This window comes from Myotis brandtii, unplaced genomic scaffold (genome assembly GCF_000412655.1).
Source record: "Myotis brandtii unplaced genomic scaffold, ASM41265v1 scaffold68, whole genome shotgun sequence".
Classification (NCBI taxonomy): domain Eukaryota; kingdom Metazoa; phylum Chordata; class Mammalia; order Chiroptera; family Vespertilionidae; genus Myotis; species Myotis brandtii.
In genome coordinates, this window is record NW_005370657.1 from 3,436,183 (window position 1) to 3,463,667 (window position 27,485).

At 44.7% G+C, this 27,485-nt stretch overlaps 1 protein-coding gene across 4 annotated transcripts in view; it reads left to right on the top strand.

Annotated features, from left to right (window-relative positions):
- GOLGA1 (golgin A1) overlaps positions 1 to 26,345 on the top strand; it is a 39,587-nt gene extending 13,242 nt beyond the window's left edge. For 3 of the 4 annotated variants that reach the window (XM_005881511.2, XM_005881512.2, XM_014529387.1), the window contains 16 exons: positions 2,054 to 2,182; positions 2,489 to 2,658; positions 3,163 to 3,274; positions 3,991 to 4,116; positions 6,312 to 6,407; positions 9,812 to 9,907; positions 11,871 to 12,020; positions 12,432 to 12,527; positions 17,489 to 17,578; positions 18,364 to 18,466; positions 18,569 to 18,729; positions 19,177 to 19,326; positions 23,492 to 23,551; positions 24,125 to 24,295; positions 24,811 to 24,897; positions 25,468 to 26,345. In XM_005881511.2, coding sequence (XP_005881573.1) covers positions 2,054 to 2,182; positions 2,489 to 2,658; positions 3,163 to 3,274; positions 3,991 to 4,116; positions 6,312 to 6,407; positions 9,812 to 9,907; positions 11,871 to 12,020; positions 12,432 to 12,527; positions 17,489 to 17,578; positions 18,364 to 18,466; positions 18,569 to 18,729; positions 19,177 to 19,326; positions 23,492 to 23,551; positions 24,125 to 24,295; positions 24,811 to 24,897; positions 25,468 to 25,548 — 1,878 coding nt within the window. In that variant the 3' untranslated portion in view covers positions 25,549 to 26,345. The remainder of the gene's footprint in view (positions 1 to 2,053; positions 2,183 to 2,488; positions 2,659 to 3,162; positions 3,275 to 3,990; positions 4,117 to 6,311; positions 6,408 to 9,811; positions 9,908 to 11,870; positions 12,021 to 12,431; positions 12,528 to 17,488; positions 17,579 to 18,363; positions 18,467 to 18,568; positions 18,730 to 19,176; positions 19,327 to 23,491; positions 23,552 to 24,124; positions 24,296 to 24,810; positions 24,898 to 25,467) is intronic. The other variant, XM_005881513.2, reaches the window with a different exon arrangement.
- Positions 26,346 to 27,485: the final 1,140 nt, after the last annotated feature.

Consider the following 27,485-nt stretch of genomic DNA (forward strand, 5'->3'; position numbering starts at 1 on the left):
GGCTCAACAGGGCGGGCGGAGGGAGCCGTTATGGTGCCCTCAGTCCTGTTCCCAGAGGCTCTGCTTCTCAGAACCCCAGGAACCGCTGCAAACCTCGGAGAGAAAGCTGCCTTCCAACTGATGCCAGACACTCCCGCTTCTCCCGTTTGGGTCCGAGTCCCCAGCGATTCGCCCGTATCTGGAGCTCAGAGTCTGAGACTCCCCCCTGACCGAAAACGACAACCGCGCTCTCAGCCACCAGCCCGCTTTGCGCGCGCACCTCCGCACCTGAGTTTTTTCCACACTGCGCCTCCTCTGAGCCTCGGTGTGCTGTTATTTTTCCTTCTAGTTGAAGAGTCTCTCCTCAGCCAGCCTTCCTGTGGTTCTGGGTGATGTCCGTTCCGTCTTTTAGTTGTATTTTTGAAGTGGTTGTTTGCGGCAGCAGTCTCCGGTGTTTACCTATGCCGCCATCTTGGTGGAGTCCTTGGATCTTTGTTTTACCCTCTTGACATAGTTTCTTTCTCTAGGTTTCTTGTAACCTCTTCATCCCTTTGTCCCTTCATGTCCATCTGTTACTAACACATTTTCTCTTTTGGATTTTGTAACTCTGCCCACAGCTTTGAAAAGTCCCTTTATTAAACTCTTCTCAAAATACCTAACCTGAATCTGTCATCTGTCTCCTGCTGGGGCCCTGACACTGTGGTAGCATTAGGAACACTTGGAGGAGACAGTGAAAGGAGTGCATTTCTCCAAGCTCAGCATTGAGCAGATAAGAGAACCTCTTGGCTAGACACAGATGAGGAAAATTGATTATTCCAGCACCACAGCTTTCTAACACTGTGTAGAAGCTTAAGTAATACATTCCTGGCTCCCTAACATGAACAATAAGATGAAATTTCAAGCCTACAATTAGAAAAACATTTTAATTTAAAATAATCAATAGTCAACACCCTCAGCCTGAATTATATGTTGCTACTTTATTCACTGCTTGTTTTCATTGAGTACTCCTAAGTTACTCTTCATGGTAGAAAAATTATTTCTTAGATTGATAGGTTGCTGGTTTGATTCCAGGTCAGAGCACATGCCCAGGTTGCCGGCTTGATCCCTAGTAGGGGTTGTGCAGGAGGCAGCGAATGGATGCTTCATTTTCACATCAGAGTTTCTCTTTCTCTCTTCCTTTCCCTTCCTCTCTCATATATATATATATATATATTTTTTTTTTAAGAAAAAAAAAGTTCTAAGCATGGCATTGATGGTCTTCTTAAACATGGTGGTATAGATTAGGTCAAAGTTTTCTTATCATATGAAACTTAAGATTGTTGAAATTCTCATTGGACTATTTTTTTGTCTTTTAAAATTATGGAAAAGGGGGATCCATATATGACTGAACTAAATAAAACTTACTTCAGTTCACTAAGGAGATTATCTCTCTTCACCCCTCTCCATTCAAAGGAGGGATTGGGAAGTATTTTAGACAGGGAAAGACTAGAGACACCTAGGTCTTTGAAGCCACTGTGATTTTTGGAAATGTTATTTTTTATAGACTGTTTTAATTTCTTTTCAATCAAGAATTGGAAACTGCAACAGCAGGGTTTGTCCTTAAGAGAATCCATCTTGAGAAGCTATGGTTTAGTAAATTGTAATCTGCTGACATCGGTCATGTCTAATTTTTGTTGACTTGCTCATTGAAATCTGTTCTACTTAAATGCATCTAATTTTGTAAGGGCATTCAATCTCTTATTCCAGTTATTAATGCTATTCAGCCAGTTGAGCCTGTCACTGAGAATAAACATGTAAAATGGATATCTGGAATTGTTAATCAAACTTAAGATTTTAAAGTGTTAAGTAATTGTTGTTCTTATTGCCCTTATTCGCAACTGTCATTTAAAACATTTTTTAACTTAAAGAATTAATGCCATAATGATCATATTACTGTAAAGCTTCCTATTATCAATGTTTCTTGTCTACTGACAAGAGACTTTTATTAAGAATTCTGAAAAAAAAAAAAGAATTCTGCTTACATAATATGATTTTAATGTCTTAGTTGCCTGAGTTGATATCTTCTTCCAAATAGGAGAAAAGGTTTCTGACAGCTCAGTTACAGGAAATGAAGAACCAGAGTTTGAATCTTTTCCAAAGGAGAGATGAAATGGATGAATTAGAGGGGTTCCAGCAGCAGGAACTAAGTAAAGTAAAACACATGGTGCGCATTTTTGTTTTAGTAGCTAAATGCTTGAATAGATTATTCATTATTCTGATTTTGCTAGTCATCACCCTCTAAGTGCTGACAAACATACCCTAGTAGTCTTTGATATTAATTATATGTTTTTCAATTTATTAAAGTGGAAAAGTTCTGTTTCATTTTCTTTTCTTTCTTTTTAACTGCTGGGCATATAAGGCCACTTAGAAGCTCACAGAAATGTTATGAAAGTTTAGCTTATTGGTCCAGATTTTTTTTTTAAGTTATATTTCTTAGTAGTGGCTCAATGAAACTTTATCTTTGTGTCAGCTTTTAAAAAAAGAAGAAAGTCTGGGGAAAATGGAGCAAGAGTTGGAGGCACGAACCAGAGAACTTAGTCGAACCCAGGAGGAGTTGATGACCTCCAATCAGATGTCGTCAGACTTGAGACAGAAGCTAGAAGAATTGCAGAGACACTGCTCAACGCTGGAAGAGCAGAGGTTCTTGCTTGGTCTGTGGGGCCCATGGGAAGCGGTGTTAGTGTAGCTCTGGCTAGAACCTGCCCGCCATTCCCCATTACTCATTGCAATACTTTCTGATCTCAGTTCTGGCCAAGGCTTCTGGTCTTGTCCTTATTTACCTAGGGCTCAGGATCACACCCCCCCCCCTCCCAAACAAAACAAAACACACACACACATCCTCATTCCCCTTCCCTTCCCTATGCTCAGAGCCCCTCCAACTCTGCTGAGAAATTTAGTGTGTTTAGTTTGTAAGCTATAGAGAAACCACAGACAGAATATCTTATTTAAATCTGGGTGGAATTTTTCTCTTTGGGCTTCTGCTTCAGAGAGAGAGCTAAGAAGAATCTCCGTTTTTTCTAATCTTCACATGGCAAATGTTTGCAGCCCTGACATATAAAGAAAACAGCTGTATTTTTCCTGTGGAAGAGAGTTTCTTAGATGAGTTATCCAAATTTATTCATTGTCTGCTTTCTTTCAATGAAGAGATCTTGTGACAGCTTCAACAACAGGTGCAGAAAATAAGATCACAGCCCTGGAGCAAAAGGAACAAGAGCTCCAAGCATTCATTCAGCAGCTTTCCATTGATTTGCAAAAGGTAAATAGAACAAAAAACAAAAATAAAAAACAAAAAGGTAAGTAAAGTTCTAGGAGGGGACCCAGGTTGGGGCTAAGGTATGAGATGCACAGCAGCTCTCTGTGATCCTTGTGCTGCGAGCCAGGGTGAATATCATCATTTGTTTTACAAGTTCTCTCTTTGGCCTTAAGGCAGCTGACGGGCATCATCACTGCTTCATCCAGCCTCATGTTTCCAGGAGCGCTCTAGGTTATTGTAGGCTGGCTGGGAGCTTCTTGCATGGGATTATCTCTGCTGGACTTGACATATGGGATAAAGATGTAGGTCCTGTTGGACTGTAGATTGATAGGATTAAACACATGCTTGATGAGAGTGTGAGGAGAAGCATTCATTTAGCTAGTAGATCACAATACAACTGAGATATTTTGAGGAGAAGCATCTTCCCAGGGTCCTGGCTAGATTCCACAGAGTAAGAGCATTGCTCTGTCCCAGGTTGTGGGATGCTTGGGGCAGGCATTTGCCTCTTGCTGCTGCATGAGGTCTGAACTGGATGCCAAAGTGGTGCTGGGTTCTGATCTTGTATCTTGTATGTCCCATTTTCAGGGAAGATTTTCTGGCAATATATTCTTCTGGCATGCAGTTGAGAACAGAATTTCCGGAAAACGCAATGGTCCTCGGGACCAGAAGGGAGGGAGAGCGGATTTACGGTGTAATGTAATCTCTGTTTTCACCTGCAGGTCACTGCTGAAACTCAAGAGAAAGAAAAACTCATCACACATTTGCAGGAGAAAGTCACGTCCTTAGAGAAGAGACTGGAGCAAAATTTATCAGGAGAAGAACATGTGCAGGAACTCCTGAAAGAGGTAATTAGCTCTCTCTGGGCCAGCCAATGTGGGAAAGGAGATTTCATAAAATCCTAGAGTTTCAGTTCCTGAGAGTTTGCAAAGAGCTTGGTGAGAAGAGTACTCTCTCCAACTTTTGATTGTCCTGCTTATAGCAGAGAGAGTCTCATGTCACCTGTGTGGGACATGTTTTCCTCAGGGAAAGCTTTACTCAGAGATGCCTGTGAACATTTAAATAGCATGCTGATCACCAATCAGCCCACCTAGGAATTAACTCCACCTGGACTGTCTTGTCTTATTGCTTTGCTCTCCTCCCTTTTGCACTTTCCATTGGCCAAGGAACCATCTGTTACCATCTGCCTTTGGCTTCAGCATAATTGCCTTGGGCAGCAAGTGGACTCTCCTTAGCTGAGAGGAGGCTATTGAGAAGACTTACCTTTTGCCCAGGTCAGTGATGTAGGTGAACTTGCTTTCTCATCAGGTCTGAGTTCATTGCCTATATTTCACTCCTTTTCCTCTTGTTTACCAGTGATTGGCCTCACCATGACAAAGGTGACAAAGCCAAGGCCTTGGGCCTAGATTACACCCTCACTTTCTGTCTTTAGTTTCCACTACATACCTCTATCTCCACTGCCACTATAGCCTAGTCCATATTAGAAGTCTCCAGACTGGCCTACCAAGCATCAGTCTCTCCTCCTTCACCCTCTAACAAAGTTATTGCCAAACTAAACTTCCTAAACTTAAAGACCTTACACAATTCCCCTACAATCCACAGTGAGTATAATGTGGGTTCTAGAGTGTAAATTGATTTCTAGAACCAGACTAGGTTTGTATCTCACCTATTCTATTTATTGGTTTGTGACTTAAAGCTAACCATGTAATCTCTTTGTGTTTATTTTTCCTCTGTAAAATAGGGTTATTATTGTACCAAATGCATAGAGTTGTTATTAGGATTAATTGAGTTACAATATGTGAAGTGGTTAGAATGAAGCTTAGAACATAGTAGGGTCTTGATATAATTCAGCTATCTTCTATATATATAAAAGCCTAATATGCAAAGTGTCTCCTTGGGAGTTCGACCGACCAGGAGTTTGATTGCTTCCTATGATGTGCGCTGACAACCAGAGGGTGGCGCATAATGAGGGAATGCCCCAGCCGGCAGCCGGGGAAGGGAGGCCCCGGCCAGCAGCCGGCAGCCACTAGGGACCCTACCCGTGCACAAATTTCATGCACTGGGCCTCTAGGCTATGTATATAAAAGCCTAAGTGACCTTTTGACTGTTTGATCATAGCTATGATGCACACTGACCACCAGGGGGCAGACGCTCAACGCACAGGCATAGAAACATAGAACAGACTGATGAATCTCAGAGGGAAGTGGGGGAGGGGAGAGGGTGGGAAGAGATTAACCAAAGATCTTATATGCATACTAGAGGCCCTGTGCACTGATTCATGTACCGGTGGGGTCCCTTGGCCTGGCCTGCGGGGATTGGGCAGTCTGACATTCCCTGAGGAGTCCCGGATTGTGAGAGGGCGCAGGCCAGGCCGAGGGACCCCACCGGTGCATGAATCTGTGTACCGGGCCTCTAGTTAGTATAATAATCATTATTGTGCCATCATCATTATTGTAATGTTTAGTGTGCATAATAGCTACTTAGGGAATTTGTTTAAAGTATATATCTCTGGCCCTACCATTGGAAATTCTGATTTCTGGAGTAATAGTCCTGGAGTAAAGCCTCAAGTTTAACACCCCCAAGTAAGTTTTAATGCCAATGCTTAGACAACTCCACTTTGAAAAATACTGCCTTCAGAATTAAATTCAAGCTCCTTTCTGCAGCATAAAAAGCTTCTCGTGATCTTGCCCATTGCCTCACTTTCTAGTCTTGTTTCTTGACTTGAGCCCACCATCACTTTATCTTTTAGCACGTTGTAGCTTCCAAGGTCAAACCTCCCATTTCCCTGAGGCCATGAGCATATCCTGCTCTGTACTCCTTCTGATGGGCACTATTGCATTCTGTTATATAATTGTTTTGCCCTAGCCACAAGGTCAAAGGACTGTGTCAAATTTATCTGTGTATACTTAATGATACGTGAATTTTATCTTAATGTATTTGTGTCCCTTGAGACTTACACAAATCATAGTTATGTTGTGGATATCAGTAAATATCTATTCAATGAAGAAGTGACTATTTTCTTTTACTCTTCTTCCACTTACAGAAAACAGTTGCTGAGCAGAATTTGGAGGATACCAGACAGCAGCTCTTGGCAGCCAGAAGCAGCCAGGCCAAGGCCATTGACATCCTGGAGACTCGGGTATTGACCTCACTGTCAGTGATCGCAGTGTCTGGGTGGTAATCTGGTTTGATGACTTGGTTGTGGCTGAGAATTCCCTTGGGTCAGAGGTTTTTTTTTGAAGGGACTGTTTTTTGGCTCTTACTTATTATTGAGTTGAGTTAGGCATTTTCTTCATTCTTGCCACATTATTGTCATTGTTCCACACAAAGTTGTCTTCTTGTTTGTTTGTTCCCTTTTATCCCCATTTCTTTGCCTCCCATAGGAAACCATTCTGACATGGTTAATAGAAATCCTTCTATTGTTGGGGTATCCTAAAACGTGTGGCATTGTTTTATGTGCTAATTTATGTAAATGATATAGCTATGGAGTCTTCTCTCATAGCTTCAACTGCTCCATCTTCTGTCTGTGTCCACATCACTGTACTTACCTACTCTACTTTGTATTTATCTACTAGATGATAGACATACAGATTGCCTTCTTCCTGTGACCACAGATTATACTGCAGTGAACATCAAAGAGGAGAGAGAATGCATGTGACCTAATGTGACTAAATAGGATAAGGATGTTCCCAGCAGGGCTGCTCCTGGCTCTAGTTCCCCAGCATGCCCGGGGTTTCCTGTATCTGAGGGCTTTTCAACACTGGCATTTCTCAGCATTTTCTTTTTCTTTGTTTTTTATTTCTTTTTTGCCAGATTAAGGAGTATGAAGTGGTGGGAGGAGCAGAGGATCTCTGTGGGGCCTCCTTAATGATTGCCCTAATCCCATTCTCAAGGGCTCTACTCTTATGACCTAAGCACATCCCAAAGGCCCCACATCATGATCTCAGCATATGAATTTGGGAGAGGGGACACAGACTTTCAAACCATAGCAATTTAGCTCATTTTGTAAATCTTATTTCTTGATAAACATATGTTAAGGTATATTTTTCTAAGTACAGTTCTTTTTGTTGTATTATAATTCCGTTTTTTTATTTATTTAATTTTTAATTGAGGTTTTTTTTTTGTTTTGTTTTGTTTGGGGTTTTTTTTAGAAAGAGACATCGATTTGTTTCCCACTTATTTATGCACTCATTGGTTGATTCTTGTATGTGCTTTGACGGAGGATCAAACCTGCAACTTTGGCATATTGGGATGATGCTTTAGCCAACTGAGCTACCTGGCCAGGGCAGTTTTATTTCTGTATATATATCCATTTTTTGTTGTGGTGTTAAAATATACATATGTAAAATTTATCATTTCAACCGTTTCTAGGTATATATTGCACATGCCCATTGTTGTGCAGCCATCACCACCATCCATCTCCAGATCTTTTTCATCTTCTTAGACTGAAACTTGGTACCTATTGAAACAATAATTCCCTATTCTCTCCTCTCCCCAGCCCCCTGGCAAACATAGTTCCACTTTCTGTCTCTGAATTTTTCGAATCTAGGTACCTCACATTAGTGAAATAATACACTATTTGTCCTTTAGTGTCTGACTTATTTCACTTAGCATAATGTCCTCAAGGTTTATCTGTGTGTCAGAATTTCATTCCTTTTTAAGGCTGAATAAGCCCTTTTAAGGCTTTTCTTCCATTGTATGGATGTACCACGTTTTGTTTATTCATTTGTCAATGGACATTTGGGTTGTTTCCATCTTTTGGCTCTTGTGGAAAATGCTACTTGAACATTAGTGTGGCTTCATGAACAAGGTTTTTGTGTGTGGTTCACACTCTCACTTCTCTGAGATGTATACCTAGGAGTGGACTTGCCCGGACATATGGTAACTCTGTGTTTAACCTTTGAGGATCTGAAATCTTTCTTGAGTTGTGTCTCTTAACTGGGACTTGAGTAGATAGTTTCTGAAAGGAGTTTAAAAAGCTAGGTTTCAGTGCTGGCTCTGTCACTAATAACATTTATGATTATGGACAAGTAACATTCCTGGTCTCCTCTGTGGAAGTACTCACGCTGTTCATATCGGGTAGTTTTAGTGAAATCATGTAATGTGAATGTATCTGAGGAACCATGAGACCTAAAAACATTCTCTTCTCATTGGGCACTTGTCCTTGACAGAGCTGCCACCTTCTTGTGCTTGTTTTAATAAGAAAGTTCCCCAAGGGCAGAGTTTATTCCACAAATGAGAAAATGGCAGAGATAGCTTGAGTCAGATAAAAATTCCCCATTGGAGATTAGGTCTAGCTAAGTGCTGGACAGTATGTCATCATCCTGTCCATTGGGCCAGCCTAGTGCAAGGCCAGGTACGTCCTAGTCAGACTTGGTCGATATTTAGTGAATGAAGGAAACCAAAATTGTGTCATAACAGTAATCCTACTTCTGGGAATCTGTCCTAAGAAAGTGATTCAAACCAGGTCAAAACATTTGCATAAATATTTTAACTGCTGTACAGTTTTGGATGGGAAAATGGGAAACAACCCAAGTGCCAACACAGGAGGCAGCAGTGCAGGAAATTCCAAAACATCCTTTGAGAAAATAATCTAAGGTCTGCAGACCATGTAGAAACACAGAAGAAAACCTGAGTGAGGAGGAAAAATACAGTTTTACTAGAATTGTATACAAAATTATTATTTTTTTTTTAAAATATATTTTATTGATTTTTTACAGAGAGGAAGGGAGAGAGAGAGAGAATCAGAAACATCGACCAGCTGCCTCCTGCACATCTCCTACTGGGGATGTGCCCGCAACCCAGGTACGTGCCCTTGACCGGAATCGAACCCGGGACCCTTCAGTCCGCAGGCCGACGCTCTATCCACTGAGCCAAACCGGTTTCGGCCGTATACAAAATTATTTTAAAAAGTCATAGAAATAGACTGGAAGAAAAGATATTAGGATGATAGTGTTTTATAGTAGTAGACTTATGGGTATGTTTTTCCTATAAAATTTTCAATTATGTACCTGATTTCTGACTTACATTAATTTAGTTTTTAAAGCCATTTATTGTTACTCAGCTTTTTTTTTTTAGATGAGGAAACTTTTTACTTTTAGATTGTCTTTTTGTAATTTATTTCAGAGAAGGAGGAAGAGAGAGAAACATTGATGTGAGAGAGCTATACCCACTAATTGGTTACCTCTCGTACAGGCCCTGACTGGGAAGCGAACCCACAACCTTCCAGTCCATGGGATGATGCTCCAACCAACTGAGCCACACCAGCAAAAGAATGCTTCTGGCCTTAGCCATTTGGTTCAGTGGATAGAGCGTTGACCCGCGGACTGAAAGATCCTGGTTTCGATTCCAGTCAGGGACATACACCTCGCTTGCAGGCTTGTTCCCTGGCCCCAGTTGGGGCATATGTGGGAGGCAACCAATAGATGTGTTTCTCTTGCATTGATGTTTCTCTGTCTCTACTCCCTCTAAAAATTAATGGAAACATATCCTCAGGTGAGGACTAACAACAACAACAAAAAGAATGCTTCTGTTTCCACTAAGGTGAAAGAACTAGAGCAGAGCCTGCAGGCCTCTGAGGAGAAGCTGAAACAGAGCAGAGACGCCGTGGCTGCTCAGGAATCTCAGATTCAGGAGCTTGTAAGTAGCTATTGTGCTGCTGTGGTCTAGGCCAGGGGTCCTCAAACTTTTTAAACAGGGGGCCAGTTCACTGTCCCTCAGACCGTTGGAAGGCGGACTATAGTTTAAAAAAAAAACTATGAACAAATTCCTATGCACACTGCACATATCTTATTTTGAAGTAAAAAAACAAAACGGGAACAAATACAATATTTGTATTTGCATGTGGCCTGCGGGCCGTAGTTTGAGGACCCCTGGCTCGATGCCTTCCCTTATGCCTTTGCAGATACCCCAACTTCTGGAATGGTATCTGGGCCTGACTTCATATACACTTGTGCTGGGTGTGGGCAGCTGGGCAGCTGCAGGTAGGAGTCAGGCCTGCTGGAGGCTCTGAGTTACCCAGAGAGGCAGGGACTGGCTAATTCCCACTTGACAGCTGGCCAGAGGGCCCAGCCTCTTTGTGGGATTATTACAGGTGGTAACTCCACTGGCAGTCAAACCTCAGCTTGCAGCCAGGGCTGTGGAGAACAGGTCCAAGCTTTGGGGAGAGGATGACGAGGGATTGACCAATTGTTGCAGCCTCAGGAGAGGTGTTGAGTTAGCAACTAGAGAAATAAAAATGGCATTCTTTGCATGGCTACCCTGTCCCAGACACTGTGCTAAGTACTCTGCACATGTTTTCATTTAGTCCTTGCAGCAGACCTAAGAGGTATGCACTGTTATCCTCATTCTCTAGCAAGCATGTCAAACTCAAAGGCTAACACAGGCCAAATAAGGTTTAAGTTTATGTGGGCTGTAAAAAAACAAAAGCTTCAATTTTCATAGACACGTAGGTTTATTTCTATAGAGACATGCTGAATACAAAGGGCCAAAATGAGTAATAGTTGACATAAAATAATAGAACATTTTAATAAAAATTAATATTTTTTCTTGAACATTAACTTACCAGACACTGAATAACTGCACAAATTAATAAGCGTAATGCAAATCAACCTATTTTTCTTGTTCTCTGAAAGCGAAATATTTTCTGTTGCTCACACCAAACAAGTCAGTACAAGACTAATGATGTAGCAATCGGCTGCTAAAATATTTGCTGCTAGTATTAGTGGAGAGAAATGGTGCGCCTACGCGTAAGGCGCGTTAAGGGAAATGAATGCAACACAATTATAGTAATCAGTCATTAGCGAATGTTGTAGCTCGTTATTAATAATTATGTATAACAGGATATTGTAAAAATTAAGTTGTGAAATTTTTATTAAAATGTTTCTTACATACCATTATATTGGCTGGGCCGCAAAAGTATTCGTTGTGAGCAGCGAGTTTGACATGCTTGCTCCAGAGCAACGGTTCTCAACCTGTGGGTCGAAACCCCTTTGGGGGTTGAACGACCTTTTCACAGGGGTCGCCTAAGACCATCAGAAAACACATATATAATTACATATTGTTTTTGTAATTAATCACTATGCTTTAATTATGTTCAATTTGTAACAGTGAAAATACATCCTGCATATCAGATATTTACATTACGATTCATAACAGTAGCAAAATTACAGTTATGAAGTAGCAACGCAAATAATTTTATGGTTGGGGGTCACCACAACATGAGGAACTGTATTAAAGGGTCGGGCATTAGGAAGGTTGAGAACCACTGCTCTAGAGGAAGCAGGCTCAGAAAGACCAGGCTGCATCCTTCTCATACCAAAGCCCAGTTCATCACTGGGTTATATGCAGAGGGCAGCACTGAGTGCAGTGAGGGAGGGCAGAGCTGTCCCCCCAGCACCAAGACCCATCCCAGATGCTAGCTCCTGAGCAGATCAGGGCCTGGGCAATAGGCTGAGCCTGCAGGTGGGGACCCTGGCAGTACCCAGGCTGGAGAAGGTCAGAAAGGAGAGTTGTTTGTATAGGACACCCATTATGGGTCACCGAGAAACAGAATAAGGCCCCCATTGTCCTTGCAAATATCTATCCTCTGGTACCCCCGCAGGCCACCGCAAACCAGGAGAGCAGCCGTGCACAGCGGCAGGTGCTGGCTCTGCAGCAGCAGTGCACGGAGCACGTCCACGCTCTGGAGGCCCAGCTTGCTGCCCTCGAGACGGCTCGGGCAGCTGACCAGTCGGCTGCAGAGCGTCAGGTGGTGAGTAAAGGAAGGCGTGAGGTTGTGCTGCTCAGCACCAGGTTCACAGGAAGACCAGCCCTACTCTGAACTAGGGAATCACATTTGGGAGCAGTTTTTATCTTCCCAACTAGACACTTTCTAGTGCTGCACAGGGACTCCCTGACCAGTCCCATCAGCTTCTTCCCGATCTTTGTAAAATTCATATTCTTCCCTAGTGGCTTCTACTTTCTCTGGCCCCTCCCCCTGTTCCAGATCTTCAGAATCAAGTGCCTCTTTCTTATGAGGAGTTCTCTGTCCCACCCCATTCTCATCTCCCAAAAAAAAGGGAGGGGGCATTTTTAAAGATTCCCTGTCAAAGAGATAGGACTGTGCCCAGGGGCAATATGGTAACGACCTTTTCTTTCTATCTATGCTTTTCTCACTTTGCAGAGGGATCTGGAACAAGAAAATGCACTCCTTAAAGAAAGCAAGAATGAGTGTGAACGTTCTTTACAACATCACCAACTTGAACTGAAGAAGCTAAAGGTATTTAGCTCACGAGCAGCATGCCTTTCACTTGGAGAAGCAGTGGAACTAGCATTTGTTCAGTAGTTCTGTTAGGCATTTGCTAGAAATTGTCACCTCACTAAGTCCTCTCAGTGATCCTGGAGGGTAGGAAGAATTACCCTCATTTTTCAGCTGCCTTTGAGGCTCCAAGTTCCATAGTTATTGAGAGGTGGTGCTGGGCTGATTTTCACTCCACCACAAGGCCCAGCCCTTCCTCTGTGTCATCAAGAGCTGCCTGGAAAACCACTGTCAGAGCACCACTGTTTGTGACTTCCAGTGAGACTAGCAGAGCAAGGCTTCGGAAGGTCACAGGACTGGTTGGTTTGCACTGGGCACCGTGTACCTAAATGAGGAAACAGTCTCCTGGATTGCTACCCTCCCCCTTCTGAGAACATGGTGCTTTTTCAGATGCTGTCCCTTCGTTTCCTGGACATAACTGAGGAAGAAAGAGAGACTCCACCACTTTCTTATAGGCCTCCAGGCTCCCGTCCCTTTCTGTAGCGGATGACGGGTCACTGCAGTACTTGCCCAGCTTGGTCATGACCCAAAGATGTTGTGGATCCCTTGGCCAAGGTCTTCTCTGAGAACACCCATAGCTGAGGGCCTGCATGGGGTCAGCTTTCAGGAACAGGATCTGCTAAGTTCTGTAGGTGCTGTTGCAGTAGAGCTGTATGTGGGGGCCTGCACTTTGGGGTCAGATTTTTTGTATGCATTCCTTCATCAAACATTTGAGTACCTGTGGGCACCATTGTAGGTGCTGGGATGTGGCAATGAGCAAGACAAACACACACACCCTCTCCCATCCCCTGGTGGAGCTTGTAACTAGAAACAGTAAACAAGTGATAAATAGTTATGAATGCTCTGAAGAAAAGAAAGCAGGGGGAAGAACAGAGCAGGGAGGAGAGGGCTTTAGCTATGGAGGCCTGGGCAGCTTCAGTGATATTTGAGCAAAAGCTCTGAATAATGAGAAGGGGCCAGCAATGTCAATGTTTGGGGAAGGAATATTCCAGACAGAAGAAATAGCAAATAGAAAGGCACTGAGGCAGAAAAAAGCTTATTTTATTTAGAGAACAGCATAAAGGTGGGTGTGGGTGCTGCTTGGTGGGCGGGGGACAGCAGGGGAGAAGTGGCAGGGAAGCCGTGAGGCTCTGAGCAGAGAAGAGATGTGAGTTTTGTTTTAAAAGGTTAACTCTAACTCTGGAGAATGGTTTGTTAGGAAGCAAGTGCAGAAGCAGGAAGACCTGCGAGGAGGCTCAGACATTACCATGCTCATAAATTTTGTCATAAAAGACAAAATTTCAGCAGAGATTTGGAAACTTTCATTATTAAAAGACAGCAATTTTGAAAATAAATCAGATTAGAATTTTAGAACTGAAAAATGCAATAGCTGACACTAATGCAGTCAATTATAAAAGGACATGAGGAAACATTTGAGGTGGTGGATATTTTCACTATTTTTACTGTGGTGATGCTTTCACCATAATTCTTCATATTGCACACTTTAAATATATTTTATTCATCAGTTATGCTTCAATAAAGCTGTTTTAAAAAACAACGAATGAGTTTAATAGTAGATTAGAACCAACGAGAGAATTAGTGGAAAGAAAGGACAGAATGAAACACAGAAAAGAAATGGTAAAAGACACACAGGAGGTGTTCTAGCATGTGTTATTAGGGGCCTGGAAGGCAATGAAACAAAGAAGTCGGGAGCCATTATTGAAGAGCTAATGGCTGAGAATTTTCCAAACTGATGAAAGCTGTAAGTCACAGGTACAGGTGTAAGAACCATTCTATCCAAACAGGATAAATTTTAAAATCCATACGCTGACACAGCATGGTAGTAGAACTAAAGAAAACCAATAAAACAAAAACAAAGAATTAGTCACCAACAGACTTGCACCTAAGGAAGTACTAAAGAGCACCTTTCAGGTAAAAGAAATTCTAGATGGACGTACGGAAGATGTGAGGAGGTAAGAAAGAATGAAGAACAATGATTATTGCAAATATGTATATGAGAAGAAACAGTAAATCTGACCGATGGTATGTCTCATGGTCCAGTCAGCAGAGAGGAACCACCCCAGTTATTTGAATGAGAGTTTACGTTCTAATGTAAAGTTTTTAATCCAGCACTGAAACAGTTAAAAGATATCTCAAAGGTAGCAACTGAAGAAAGCAGCTTCCAACCCAGGACTAAGGGAATTAAGGGAAGAAGTTGGAATTATTAAATTTAGGAATTAAGACGAGGAACCCCACAGGTCTGACTCAGGCCTCCGGGTGGGGGATGCTGTACACTGGCGTGTGTGTGTGTTAGCGGGTAGGGCAGTGAATGAATTCAGCCCCAAGTGTTGGAAACGAAGCTGAGTGAAGGAGCAAGCCTTTTTCTTCCTCCTCCTGCCTTACAGTCTCCCTCCAGCTTCCCCCTGTTGGCAGAGATTAATATGGAGCCAGCTGGATGCACAAAAAGTGGTTTGCAGAGTCCCAGGTGCAGCATCACAAAGCAGAATAGAGAAGGGCGGATGTGGGCTGAGAGCAGTATCTTAAAAGCCAGCGCATGGGCTGTTTAGAAGTGTGGTTAATTTCCAGATATTTGGGGAATTTTCTCAACGTCTGGGATTTCTCGTTTAATACCATGATGGTCAGATAATAACCTAACTGATTTCATCCTGATATTTTTTAGACTTGTTTTAAGATGCAGCCTATAGTCTATCTTGGTAAATATTTCAGTGCACTTGAAAAGAATATATTTCTACTACTGTTAGGGAGAATATTCTGTAAGTGCTAATTAGATCAAGTTGGTAGTATTGTTCAAATCTGTTCTCTTATTTTTATATATTTTTTTGTCTGCTTGTTCCATTAGTACTGAGAGGGGTGTGCTGAATCTTCCACTGTGATCATGCATTTGTCTCTTGCTCCTTTTACTTCTGTCAATCTTTGCTTCAAGTTCTTTGAAGCACTCTTTTTAGGTGCATACATATGTGGAATTGTATTTTTCAAAACAGCTGTTCCCTGAGCCTCTCAGGGAAGTCATTCCCAGGTGCAGAGAGCTGCACATGTGGTGGCGTGGTGGCGCCTCAGCAAACCCGAGCTGTGCCAGTCAGCCGCGAATCCCGTGGTCCTGAGGCGCAAGTGTCTGTGGCAACAGCACAGGTTTAGAGCCACGTTGACTCAGTTCTGTGTGCCAGCCTAGCCCTACACTAGCTGATTCTTGGGGGAATTCAGTTTTTGGGGGTTTTTTGTTTAAACCTGTGACCTCCAGAAGATCACTCTGAGGATTAAGTGTGACCATGGCTGGAAAGTGCTCAGTGCAGTTCCTGGCATGGAGGTGCTGAATCCCTGCTCCCTGCCCTGCTTCCCTGTCTTCTCTCTTACGGTCTGCATAGTCTGCGTCCTGCCCTCTTAGACATAGCAATCCTAGCGTCTCCTGAACTTCCCCAGAAGGGCTGCTGCAGAGGCATGACCTATCCCCTCCCCTCCTGGGCCCACAGGCCAGGCAGGGTTTCACAGCTTCGCCAGCCTGAGACCTTTTGCTCCTGTATCAACAGAGCGTCCCCAGTGAGGGTAGTTCAGGGTCCCACCTTCAGCCTTTTGAGTTCAGGCACCAATTTTCCTTGACTACTAGAAGTGGACTCACAGAAGGTCAATTCCGACAACTCCACAGTGGGATCCAGAATGCCACTGGCCACAAGACTGTCATCCTCCTCCAATAACCCACTTGTATTGGCAGGAGTGGAAAGGGAGATTTTGTAGGAGGACTTGAGTAGCTCACAGAACCAGAAACACTTGTCTGACTGGAATCTGGGGGCCTCAGGTTCTTCTCTCCTATTCCATGCTGTCTCTTGCCTTGGGGGTCATCCAACTCTTGTCCTTGCTTTTCTCCATGATGTAGGCTGCATCCTACAGATCAGGAAATGTCACCACAGCCACTCCAAGCTGGTAACATTCCAGCTTAGCAACCGCAGGGCCAAGAGGGCCTCTCCCCAGCTTCACCTTAATATAAAAAGGATTTGGATATAAAAAGGGATTCTGATTGATTCATCTGTGGACAGATTGATTTGGCCAAGGGAATGAGGTACTGTGATTGGCCAGACCTGAACCACATGCTTACCTTGTAGCCACAAAGTGGGGGCATCATTATTAGCCAGAACCATACAGAATTGCTGGGTTGGGAGTGGAGAATAACAACAATGAGGCTCTTATCTAAATAAAGGGGGCTGATTCTAGGTAGATAGAAACAGCAGACATCTCTGACCAGTAATGTGGGCAACTGAGAAGTCATAGTATTTATCTGGGGGTTGATGGGTGAGCATGGCATGTCTCAGGGAAGAGGACTGATGTGTCTGTCAGGAGATAATCCCTGCACTCTGAGGAAAGGCCAGTGAGGTAGCCTTGCTCGGGGTAGAAGTTAGTCTGGGTGCTGGAGTGTAGCCTCCAAAGGCTTGGCTCTGAGCTCAGGTGCTGGCTTGAGCAGCTTTCTTAACCTCTTAGAGCCTCGGTTTTCTCTCCAGTAAAATGGGTAGGTTTGGTGAACCTGTGACATTTTGCCCTATTACAATTCAATAATTGTTTATTATTTTTTCTGTAACTGAATTGTTCCGGTGCACTACACCATTCACACGAGCCCGAGTCTCTCTTCTTCTGTGTTAATTTCACTAGACCAGCTCTTCTAATTCTAGGTCCCACAGCCTTGGCCTGAGTCTGGCTGCTGTGCGCATGTGATGCTAGTTTCCAGAGAGGCTGCTGGGTTGTCCCCAGGGCAGTTTTCAGAGGGATACAGAAGGCACTGCAGTGAGAGGGCAGCCTGGGAACCTTGGGAAGCAGGAACAATGTTAGTCTAGCCCTGCAAGACAGTACTCCCTCTGTGGGCTTCATGTGAAGTAAGAGCTAAAAAAATATGTGCTGAGTTATTGGCCTCAACCTCCGACCCATTTTCTGAATTATAGGAAGAATGGAGCCAAAGAGAAATTGTGAGTGTGGCAATGGCTCAAGCCCTGGAGGAGGTGCGGAAGCAGAGGGAAGAGTTTCAGCAACAGGTAAGCTGAAGAGTCATGCCTTCACTTCAGTCCAGGCAGGAACAGCCTACCTCCCCATCTGTCCAGGGCAGGGTGTGGCCCAGGTCTCAGGAATGCTGGCAGCTGTGTGATTCCCTGGAAGTCTCTAGAACAGTAGGAGGAAAATGTTACAAAGAAACCTTCACCCCACAGGATGGCCTTTGGATTTGTGATGGTCAGTTATTTTATAAACATCACCCTGGAAGGGCCCATGCCCAGGTACCTACAGGGCATTAATTCTGTGAGGTGGGCCATATACCAGTGAGCTCTCAGAAGGGAGGGTGGAAAGAACCTCCTTTGAAGACAAAGTCAGCATCAGCCCCAGATCTCCTAGTGAGTTGGCTCTAGGCCTTGGGTAAGTTCATAAAGTCTCAGAGTTGCCTTTGAAATGACTCTAGGATGATCGCACCTTCCAGGGTATCATAATGAGGTCGTGTATAGAAAATGCCAGGCATGTCACAGGCACAGGGGACCTAGAAGTTACGCTTACAACCAGCTTGTTGAAAGGCTGAGCAAAATGGCCACTTCTCTGGGTGGCCCAGTGCAGGCCAGAGAGGCAGTGAGGGCGAGTGCCCATCTGCAGGGCCCCTGCCAAGGAGAATTGGTGTGTGCATGATTCTGAGCAAAGGTGAGCTTGGGGCATGTTCTAGGCTGTGGACTTCAGGGAGGGATTCTCTGGAGGCCTGGGGAGTGGAAAAGGAGGGAGTCCTTGGAGGAGATGGGCTCACTGCTGCCAGCCTTCTCTCAGCGTGGTTTTTTTCTCCAAGGCTGCTAACCTGACATCCATAGTAGATGAGAAGGAGCAGAGTCTGCAGGAAAGCACGGCTGCGATTCTCCAGAAAGAGCAGGAGATTCTCCAGCTGAAAAAAGGTGAGGGGTCTGCCCTGTTCCTGCCCAGCACCCCCACCCTGAGGTGGCCCAGGCATGAAGCAGCATGGAGTCACTGGGCTCACCCTCCTCTGCCCGGCCTAGGTCATGACGCTGCCCTGCTGCAGGCACACCAGCTGCGCAGTGAGCTGCAGGCCCTGAGAAACCTAAGGGCAGAGGAACCCGAAGCAGCTGCTGGGCGGGAGGACCTGCTGAGGCTGCCAGGCCAGGAACAGGGGTTGGCACTCTCAGTCAGCGAGCTCCAGGTAAGTCCCATGCCAGCCCGCCAGGCCATGGTGTATGGCAGCAAACCACAGGGCAGAGCTGCAGTCTGCCAGTAGGAGGCGGCCATGGGCAGACACAAGGAAGCTTGCTGGGTTCACTAGCCTGGGGATACCTTAGCTTTCTTTAAGGTGGGGCTGCTTAACTGACTTGGAGGTTGTGAGTCTTGAGGAGCCTGTCAGCGATCAGGTGTTATGGCCCTTTCCTTCAGGCAGACTTGCTGCGTGGAAAGTGGATTGTCCCTCCGGAAGGCGTTGGCCGGGCTCTCCATAGTCTGTTTGGTTCTTGGCAGTTAGAGCACAGCAGTCCACACCTTTGGAACGAGTCTGGTCCCTGTCCCGTCCACCCCCCACCCCCACCCCCCAGCCCCATGGACCTGTGGCTTAGCTTGACCCCTGTCCTGGCTCTCAACTTGCTGTCCCACCCTGTAGGTAACCTCAAGGTCGAGGGCTGTGCGTGAGCCTGCATACCAGCTTCCGCCTGCAGAGGGGATACCAAATGGTGAGGTGGGGGCCATGGACCTAGAGCAGCTACAGAAGGAAAAACAGGACTTGGAGCAGCAACTTCTAGAGAGAAATAAGGTAAGGGTGCTCTTTACCTCGGCTCTTTATATCTCTGCCCTTCCCTGTCCTTGTGCCGCAGTCCCTTCTGAGAATTTTGCTGATGCTCCTTGGGCACCTCCTGGGGAGATACTCTTTCATTAAAAGGGATTTTTCCTGGTTTTCCTCTTCTATTTCTCTCTGCATTTTTGTCTTCCTTTCACACTCCCCCAGTCTCCTCCCCTGCCTCCCACGGGAGACAATGTCCAGAGGATCAGCGCTTGAGCAGCAGCAAATCTAGGTGTTCCCAGCCTCCTCTGCTGTCACCAGTTTTGTCCTGTTGGACCCTGTTCTCACCTCTCCTGTGGCCTTTCTTTCTACAGCTGTGAAGTGATAGCAGTGAGATCTGCCTTTGAGGGTGACATGAAAGTGTGAGCTGTCCTGTAAAATTCCTGGTATTTGGTAGAGGCTAATTCAGTGTGATGATTCCCCTCCCCAGCAGGCCTCTGCAATTGTAAATGCAGGTCTCCTTTGATCCTGGTTTTTAAAGTGCCCTGTGAAGTTCAATGTGTGGACTATGCTCTGGCCTGAAATTCTGCCCCCAAATTGTGTGATTGTCTTTTTTTTTTTTTAGATCTTTAACAAAGGGGAAAAGTGTTCATTTTCCTTCTCCTCCCCCCTCCCCCCCCCCCTTCTTTCCTCTCCCTCTCTTCCCCCCACATTCACATTTAATCTTTTCCTGTGAAATATAAAATAGACACAGAAAAGTGCACAAACACTGTGTGCCTCAGGGTCCAGCCCTCAGACCTTTTCTCTAAATTGTACTCACTCCCTTGTGATCTCACCCAAACTGCACACTGCCGGCTCCCACATCCATGTCTCAACTCCGGACAGCTCCCATGAACTCTAGATGCCTGCACTGATCTGCTCTGTATCTAAAAGGCATCTGAAGCTTAAAACATCCAAAACCAAACTCCAGATGTCCGTGCTCCCTTGCAGCTACTGCCATCTTTCCTACCTCAGGAAAGGGCAGAAATCTCGGTGTCGTCCTTGACATCCAAACATTAACAAATCCTTTTGGATCTCCCTTGATATCGTGCCAGCTGCTTCTCAGCCCCACCACCGCTGCCAGCCTTCCCTAGATGGTGTTGGGATTCTAGCCTATCTCCCTTCTCTCTATAAAAGCCAAGTCCTTGCAGAGGCCCACAAAGCCCTGCCCCTATTACCCTTTTCACCGCCCTCCTCTGCTATCCCCACTCCCCCTCTCAGGCACATTGGCCTTGCCCACTGTGACGGTCAAGCACCATCAGGGCCTTTGCACTCACTGAGCCTTCTTTCTGGAAGATTCTTCCTCCATTGACCTTCACTTCCTTTATGGTACCATTTTGTCAGTGAGGCCTCCCAGCTGTCCCTGTGAGCCCTCACCACCAGAATTGCCTAGCCCCTTGCCGTGCTCTTTTTCTCCATGCCTTCTGATAGGCTTTATATTTGGTTTTGACACTTTGCCCTCCTGAGGGCAAACATATTTTTGTTTGTTGATTGCTATTTCCCCAGCCTCTAGGACAGCCCATAGTAGGGACTCAATCAATATTTGTTGGATAAATGAATGAATGAGCCAAAATCCTAGAAAATCGAGTAACATAAAATAGCAAATGTACTTTTGGAGGAATGTCCAGTCTCATGGTCAACCAAGAGAATACAAATTGAAACAGCCCATTACCATTTTATTAAGTGGAGTGTAGTGGGGGCAGTTTAATGTACTTGACAAGACTCTCAGGATCCTCTCACCCAATCCTCTCCTTCCTCTAGAGCAGTGGTTCTCAACCTTCCTAATACCAAGACCCTTTAATACAGTTCCTCATGTTGTAGTGAATCCCAACCATAAAATTATTTTCGTTGCTACTTCATAACTGTAATTTTGCTATTGTTATGAATCGTAATGTAAATATCTGATATGCAGGATGTATTTTCATTGTTACAAATTGAACATCATTAAAGCATAGTGATTAATCACAAAAACAATATGTAATTATATATGTGTTTTCTGATGGTCTTAGGCGACCCCTGTGAAAGGGTCGTTCGACCCCCAAAGGGGTCGCGACCCACAGGTTGAGAACTGATGCTCTAGAGAGACTGCGGGGAAACCTCTCTTGAGAAAACAAAACATAGTACAGCTTTGTTTAAAAATGGAAACTCAAGCCTTGGCCGGGTAGTTCAGTTGGTTAGAGTGTCATCGGATATGCCAAGGTTGTGGGTTTGGTCTCTGGCCAGGGCACATACAAGAAGCAACCAATGAATGCACAAATAAGTGGAACTACAAATCAATGTTTCTTTCTCTTTCTCTCTCTCTCTTAAAAAAATCAATAAATAAAAATTTCTTAAAAAATGGAAACTCAGCTATACACTAAAACATGGGAATCCCCTAGAGTTACTGTCACATTGAAAGTTTAATTAGGAAAACTGTAGGAAGCTGTGAAAACTCTGATAAATGAAAAATACTATTCAGAATTGTACCTATTCGATGCAAGAGTGACATGGACTAGGAATCCATGAGAAAATCTCATTGTGATGTGTTACAGTTGTGAGACTTTGGAGAAATTTTTATTTAAAATTTTTTCTTGTACTGCTGCTTATATAGTAAATTTTTTCATTGGGAACACAGTTCAGCCTTTCTAGTGATTAATGGAATGAGTAATAAATTACACTTAAGGCCCTGGACGATTTGGCTCAGTGGATAGAGCATCGGCCTGAGGATTGAAGGGTCTCAGATTCGATTCCAGTCAAGGGCATGTACCTTGGTTGCAGGCTGGATCCCCGGCCCCAGGTCGGGGCATGTAGAGGAGGCAACCAGTCAATGAATCTCTTACATCGATGTTTCTCTCTCCCTCCCTTCCACTCTCTCTTTAAAAAAAAAAAAAAGGAAGAAGGAAAAATATCCTCAAGCGAGGATTAATCGGCCCCCCCCAAAAAAATACATGTAAGGTTATAATACTAATTAAACTCACTAAAAAAAATAAGTAAATTTACACCATGGAATACTGTGCAGCTGTAAAAAAGGAAGGGTCTCTTACCCTTTGAGACAGCATAGAGAGATCTGGAAAGTATTATGCTAAGTGAAATAAGCCAAGTATCACATGATCTCACTCATATGTGAAATCTAATGAACAAAATAAACTGATGAACAAAATGGATCCAGAGACAGAGAAGCATGAAACAGACTGAAGAATCTCAGAGGGAAGGTGGGTGTGGGGGGGGAGATTAACCAAAGAACTTATATGCATAATTCAAGGACACAGTAGTATGGTGAAAGCCCTGGGGGAAAGGAGGGAGGGGGAAGGGGGGTCAGTGTGGACAAAAAGGGAGTCATCTGTAATACTTTCAACAATAAAGGTAAATTTTTAAAAAATAAGTAAAAAAATGTAAAACCCAATGTTGGTGGATTGTACAGGAAAAAACATGACCTTTTATACTTTTCAAAATAAGCATTGCAAATTATGGTATTTCTGGAGAGCAATGATGATGACGAGAACCATGAATTCTGGCCTGATTGGGAAATCATAGCACATACATGTAATTCTGAAGGATGAAATAGACTGTACAGAGATGTTTCTAGCTGTGCAACGTAGGGAGGCAGGCACTGGGAGCAGCCCTGAGGACTTTCCTGGGATTTTCCTGGCCTCTGACCTGTCCCCACTGGGGTATTGGGTGCTCCGTAGAGGGGTAAACGGTGACTTTGGTGGCCATTGACAGGCTTCAGAAGCAAATATGTGGCCCAGCTGGTGTGGCTCAGTGTTTGAGCATCACCCCAGGAACTAAGAGGTCACTGGTTCCCAGTCTCAGGGCACATGCTGGGTTGTGAGCTTGATCCCCAATAGAGGGTGTGCAGGAGGCAGCTGATGGATGATGGTCCTCTCTCATTGATTATTTTATCTCTCTATCCCTCTCTCTCCCTCTCTCTCTAAAAATCAATAAAAAACATTTTTTAAAGAAGAGCAAATATGTGCAAGCAGCTCCATGTAAGGAAAAGAGACCATAGCAGCAGGTACACAGGTGTGACAGCATAAGCCTCTCAGGAGACAAAGCAGGGACTTCTAACAGGTGTATGGGGACCCAAGAGTGTCTGTTTGTTCTGTTGTCCTTCCCCTTAAAGATGGTGAAATGTGCATTTACTGAGTGGCTTTTGTCTGGGGTTGGGGATTTGTCTCAGGCCATAAAGCAGATGCAGCAGAGGATGCTGGAACTCAAAAAGACGCTGCAGAAGGAACTGGTGAGTGCCCTCCTCTCCCTGCTGCCTGTTCCCTTTCTGGTCCCCTGGGGTTCCTTGCTGCTTGATGATGCTTCCCTTCCCCTGCCCTTCCATTGATTGCAAGGGGTCTTCGCAATGTTGGCTGGTGGGACAGCAGCCCTGCCAGGTTGAACATGCTTCTATGAAGTGGCTGTGTGACCGCAGGCATATGCCCTCCTTCTCCAGCCTGTATGTTGTCTGAGAAGTTAGTGAGATGATGGGTGTACCGCATGTGAATGGCAGAGTGCCAGGCCCAAACATAGGAGAGCAGGACCTCTGCCCTGGCTGAGGTGCTCACCGCCGCAGGGCATGTGTCCTGACACAGGAAATGTCTGAACTTCCCCAGGGACCTTGTTCCCTCCTCTCAACTGTCCACCCCACCTGGAGGAGCTGAGCTATCTTCAGGCAATTGCTGATTGCTGGCAATTCCTCCTTGGGAGGAAGGGGGGCCAGAGGACCAGCAGGTGATCACAGTATGGGTCGGGTGAATCTCCCACGTGATTTTCTGACCTGTCTTGAGCAGTTCAATGTAGCATCTTTTCTTTGGTTTTTCAGAAAATCAGACCCGATAATGAGCTTTTCGAAGTCCGGGAGAAGCCTGGCCCTGAGATGCCAAACATGGCCCCTTCTGTCACAAATAACGCTGACCTGCCTGATGCCCGCGAAATCAACTTCGAGTACCTTAAACACGTGGTTTTAAAATTCATGTCCTGTCGGGAATCCGAGGTACAGGGCTTCTGAATTGCATTTGGTACCGAGTTCTACCCCGGGGCCTGGCTTATTTGTCAGAGTCCTGCATGGCTTCCCACCACACCCATTTCTTTCTCTTTCGCATTCCAATTTGACTATAAGTGTGGACCCTTGGTCATTTCTCCAGCCGACAATGACTTGCTACTTGAGCAGCAAGAAGGGGGCACCTAGTAGGGAACTAGCTCCTGGGAGGGGATGTGGTTTGGATGTGGAGGCCAGAGTCAAGGCAGCTGAATCAGCCCAGCATTTCCGCATCCTCTGCAGAGCAGAGCTGCTGTGGATGTCCTGGTCATCTTGTCAGTCCCCGAAGTAAAAGATGGAGGGAGAAAGAGAACCTGTCATTGCTCAGACCTCTGCATGGTCTTTGCTCACTGTTGGGAGCACACACCAGGAACAGAACCAGAAATGCTGCCATTAAGCCCCAACTCCCACCACCAGCACCAGCACCACCACCACTTGGACCCAAGGCAGCAAAACTTACTTTGTTTCAGGCCTTTCATCTCATAAAAGCTGTGTCAGTATTGCTGAACTTTTCACAAGAGGAAGAGAACATGCTCAAAGAAACCCTGGAGTATAAGGTAGGGTTCCCTGGCCTGCTGTCCAGCTTCAAAACATGTAGCTAGTGTTCCCAGCACTGGCAGGTGAGAGCAGCCCACAGCGGCGGTATCAGCTTCAGAGGTGCTTTTGGATGAACTTGACTCGGGCAGTATTTACTGAGCACATGCTTTGTGCCCACAGGTCTCTGCTGTACTTGACCAACAGACCTTGTTTTCCAAAGCAATTGATATCACTTTGTCAATAGCCCCAGGTCTGGCCCAGCACCCAGACTTAAAAAAGAAAAAGAGAAAATATATTTTAAAAGAATCTGCATAAATTATGTAATAGCAAAAAAAAAATTTAAGGAAAAGATACCTGCAATTCCACCTGTTTTGCCAACTCAGTTTTCACTCCTGTTTCCCTCCCATATTTAGAATGGGCTCAGCCCTACGGATCTGTCACTACAGCCATTTTCACTGCTCTGGTCACAGCCGAAGTCAGGGTGCATGGAGGGCAGGAGGGGCCACCCAGGGGTGGGGGAGGGCTCTTTCAGTGCCCTCTGCACCTATTCCTGATTCTCATCTCAGGAGTCTTTTCTGTTTCAAACACAGATGTCATGGTTTGGGTCCAAGCCAGCTCCCAAAGGCAGCATCCGGCCATCCATCTCCAACCCTCGGATACCATGGTCCTAGATGGAACTACCCAAGGATGGAGCTCCGTGGGCTGACACTCTTTCTGTGAAAAGAACACTGACACACCAGCCTGGGTGGGTTTTTCATCACTGTAACTGCAGTATTTTGTACAAGCGTCTACACATTGTTTACAAGACCTAAGGGCCACTTCCCTGCAGGCTGATTAGGACCTCAGGAGGCAGCGGATCCCGTCATTCAGTCACAAATGGGAGGGTCCTGGCACTACCCACATTTCTAGTGCTGCTAAAATCCCAGCTCTGGCTAGCACGCCTGCACCTGAATTTCTAACTTTTGTTAGTACTTAAAGCTGAAGCTGTCAGCATCTGGCAGAGAGGAGGCAACTAATCCATCCTGTAGTGACGATGCTGGACAAAAAGCCCTTTGAAATGGTGCCCATAGGCCAGACTCACCTGCTTCTGCCACCAGCGAACTCAGTGGGGGTGGCTTTTAAAAATTCCCCTTCCTTGGTAGCATGATTGGGTTCAGATGAGTTAGAAGAGGCTTTTTAACCTTTCATGAAAATATTTTACCTTGTTTCTCAAACTACCTGGAAATTCAGATGTGTACATCTTAAGATACTCGAAAGCCAGTGTGGAGCAATGACTATGCAACTGACAGTATCTCATTTTATTGAAGAAAACAAGCAAATGTGTAAGAAGATCCAAATACACTCAATTGCCTTCTTAATAAATGTACTTGTCTTGGATAGGTTGCCGGTAAACCATTTAAAACTATTTTTTATAGCTAAAATGTCTTCTGTATTATAAAATCCAGTTAGTGGTGTTCCCAAAGGAAAATTGGAGCATCGAGAGATTATTTCTGAAGTTGGGATTCCTGTCCCTTTGTAGTTTCGCTAGTGTTCCCTGGCATCTGCTTCCCTCTGAAGCAGTGGTGGCATTTCATTTACTTTGCTCTTGATTCTGGGTTTTAGCACTGAGCAAGTGCTAATTACTTTTCTACTGTTAAGGACAATCTGCTGTATTCAGAGGAGGCAGCAGCTGTCCCTCCCCCCAGCCTTGACCAAAACATTGGAGGTGGCCTGCCATCTTTCTTCCTCACCCTACCCCCATTTAAGATGACACTACATTCATATATGGTATCCAGACAGCCCCCAGCTGGCTACAGGACTTGATACATGCAGATGGCTCTGGTAGTGACTGACAACAACTTGTATTGCTAAAGAAAGGGACCATGCTTGCCTTGGATAAGCCACAATATCAAATCTAAAGGGAAACTGTTTATTGATTTAGTTTGATGAAAGTTTCACTGGTTAAATAAAAAACTGAATTAGTAACTGGAGCTCCTTTAAAATTTACTATCAGTTAGCCTGTTAAGTTCTGTTTCTCAATTACGCTTAGGGTTAAAATATATGAAATATATCTGACAGAAAAACAAGGATTTGCAGTTAACCTGCTACATTTCCACAGACCTAGAGGTACCAAGCAAGGCAGCATCACCTTTGTCCCAGCTCAGGCTCTCTGCCAGCCGAGTGACCCATTCACTTACCTACCTCTTCCCTGAAGATGTCTATCCTGTTTAGAATGGTATTTTCCATTTACCTGTTGGGGACACAAAACAGGAGTCCCTTCTGTTCTGTAATTTTGATGTGGAAGAGGTAGCTTTATCAGCTGTTCCAGGAGAGAATCCTGAAATTCGAGTCGTTCAGGGCTCTCCAGAGGCAGCTACAGCACAGCTGTGGGAGTCCAACTAACTCCTCTGTGGCTTCCCCAGCCCTTGAGCTGGTCCTAACCCCACCCACGCTCCCGGCAGGTTTAGGTGTAGATGTGGGGCCATCATGAAGTCTGGACTTATTTAGTGGATTCAGTCTGATTAGGTTTGCCTCCTGCACACTGAATTTCCTTCAGCTTTAAGAGGAAGAGTGGAGTAACTATTCTAAGTGATTTAATGCACTTTTACTTGTATAAACATTCTGTGAT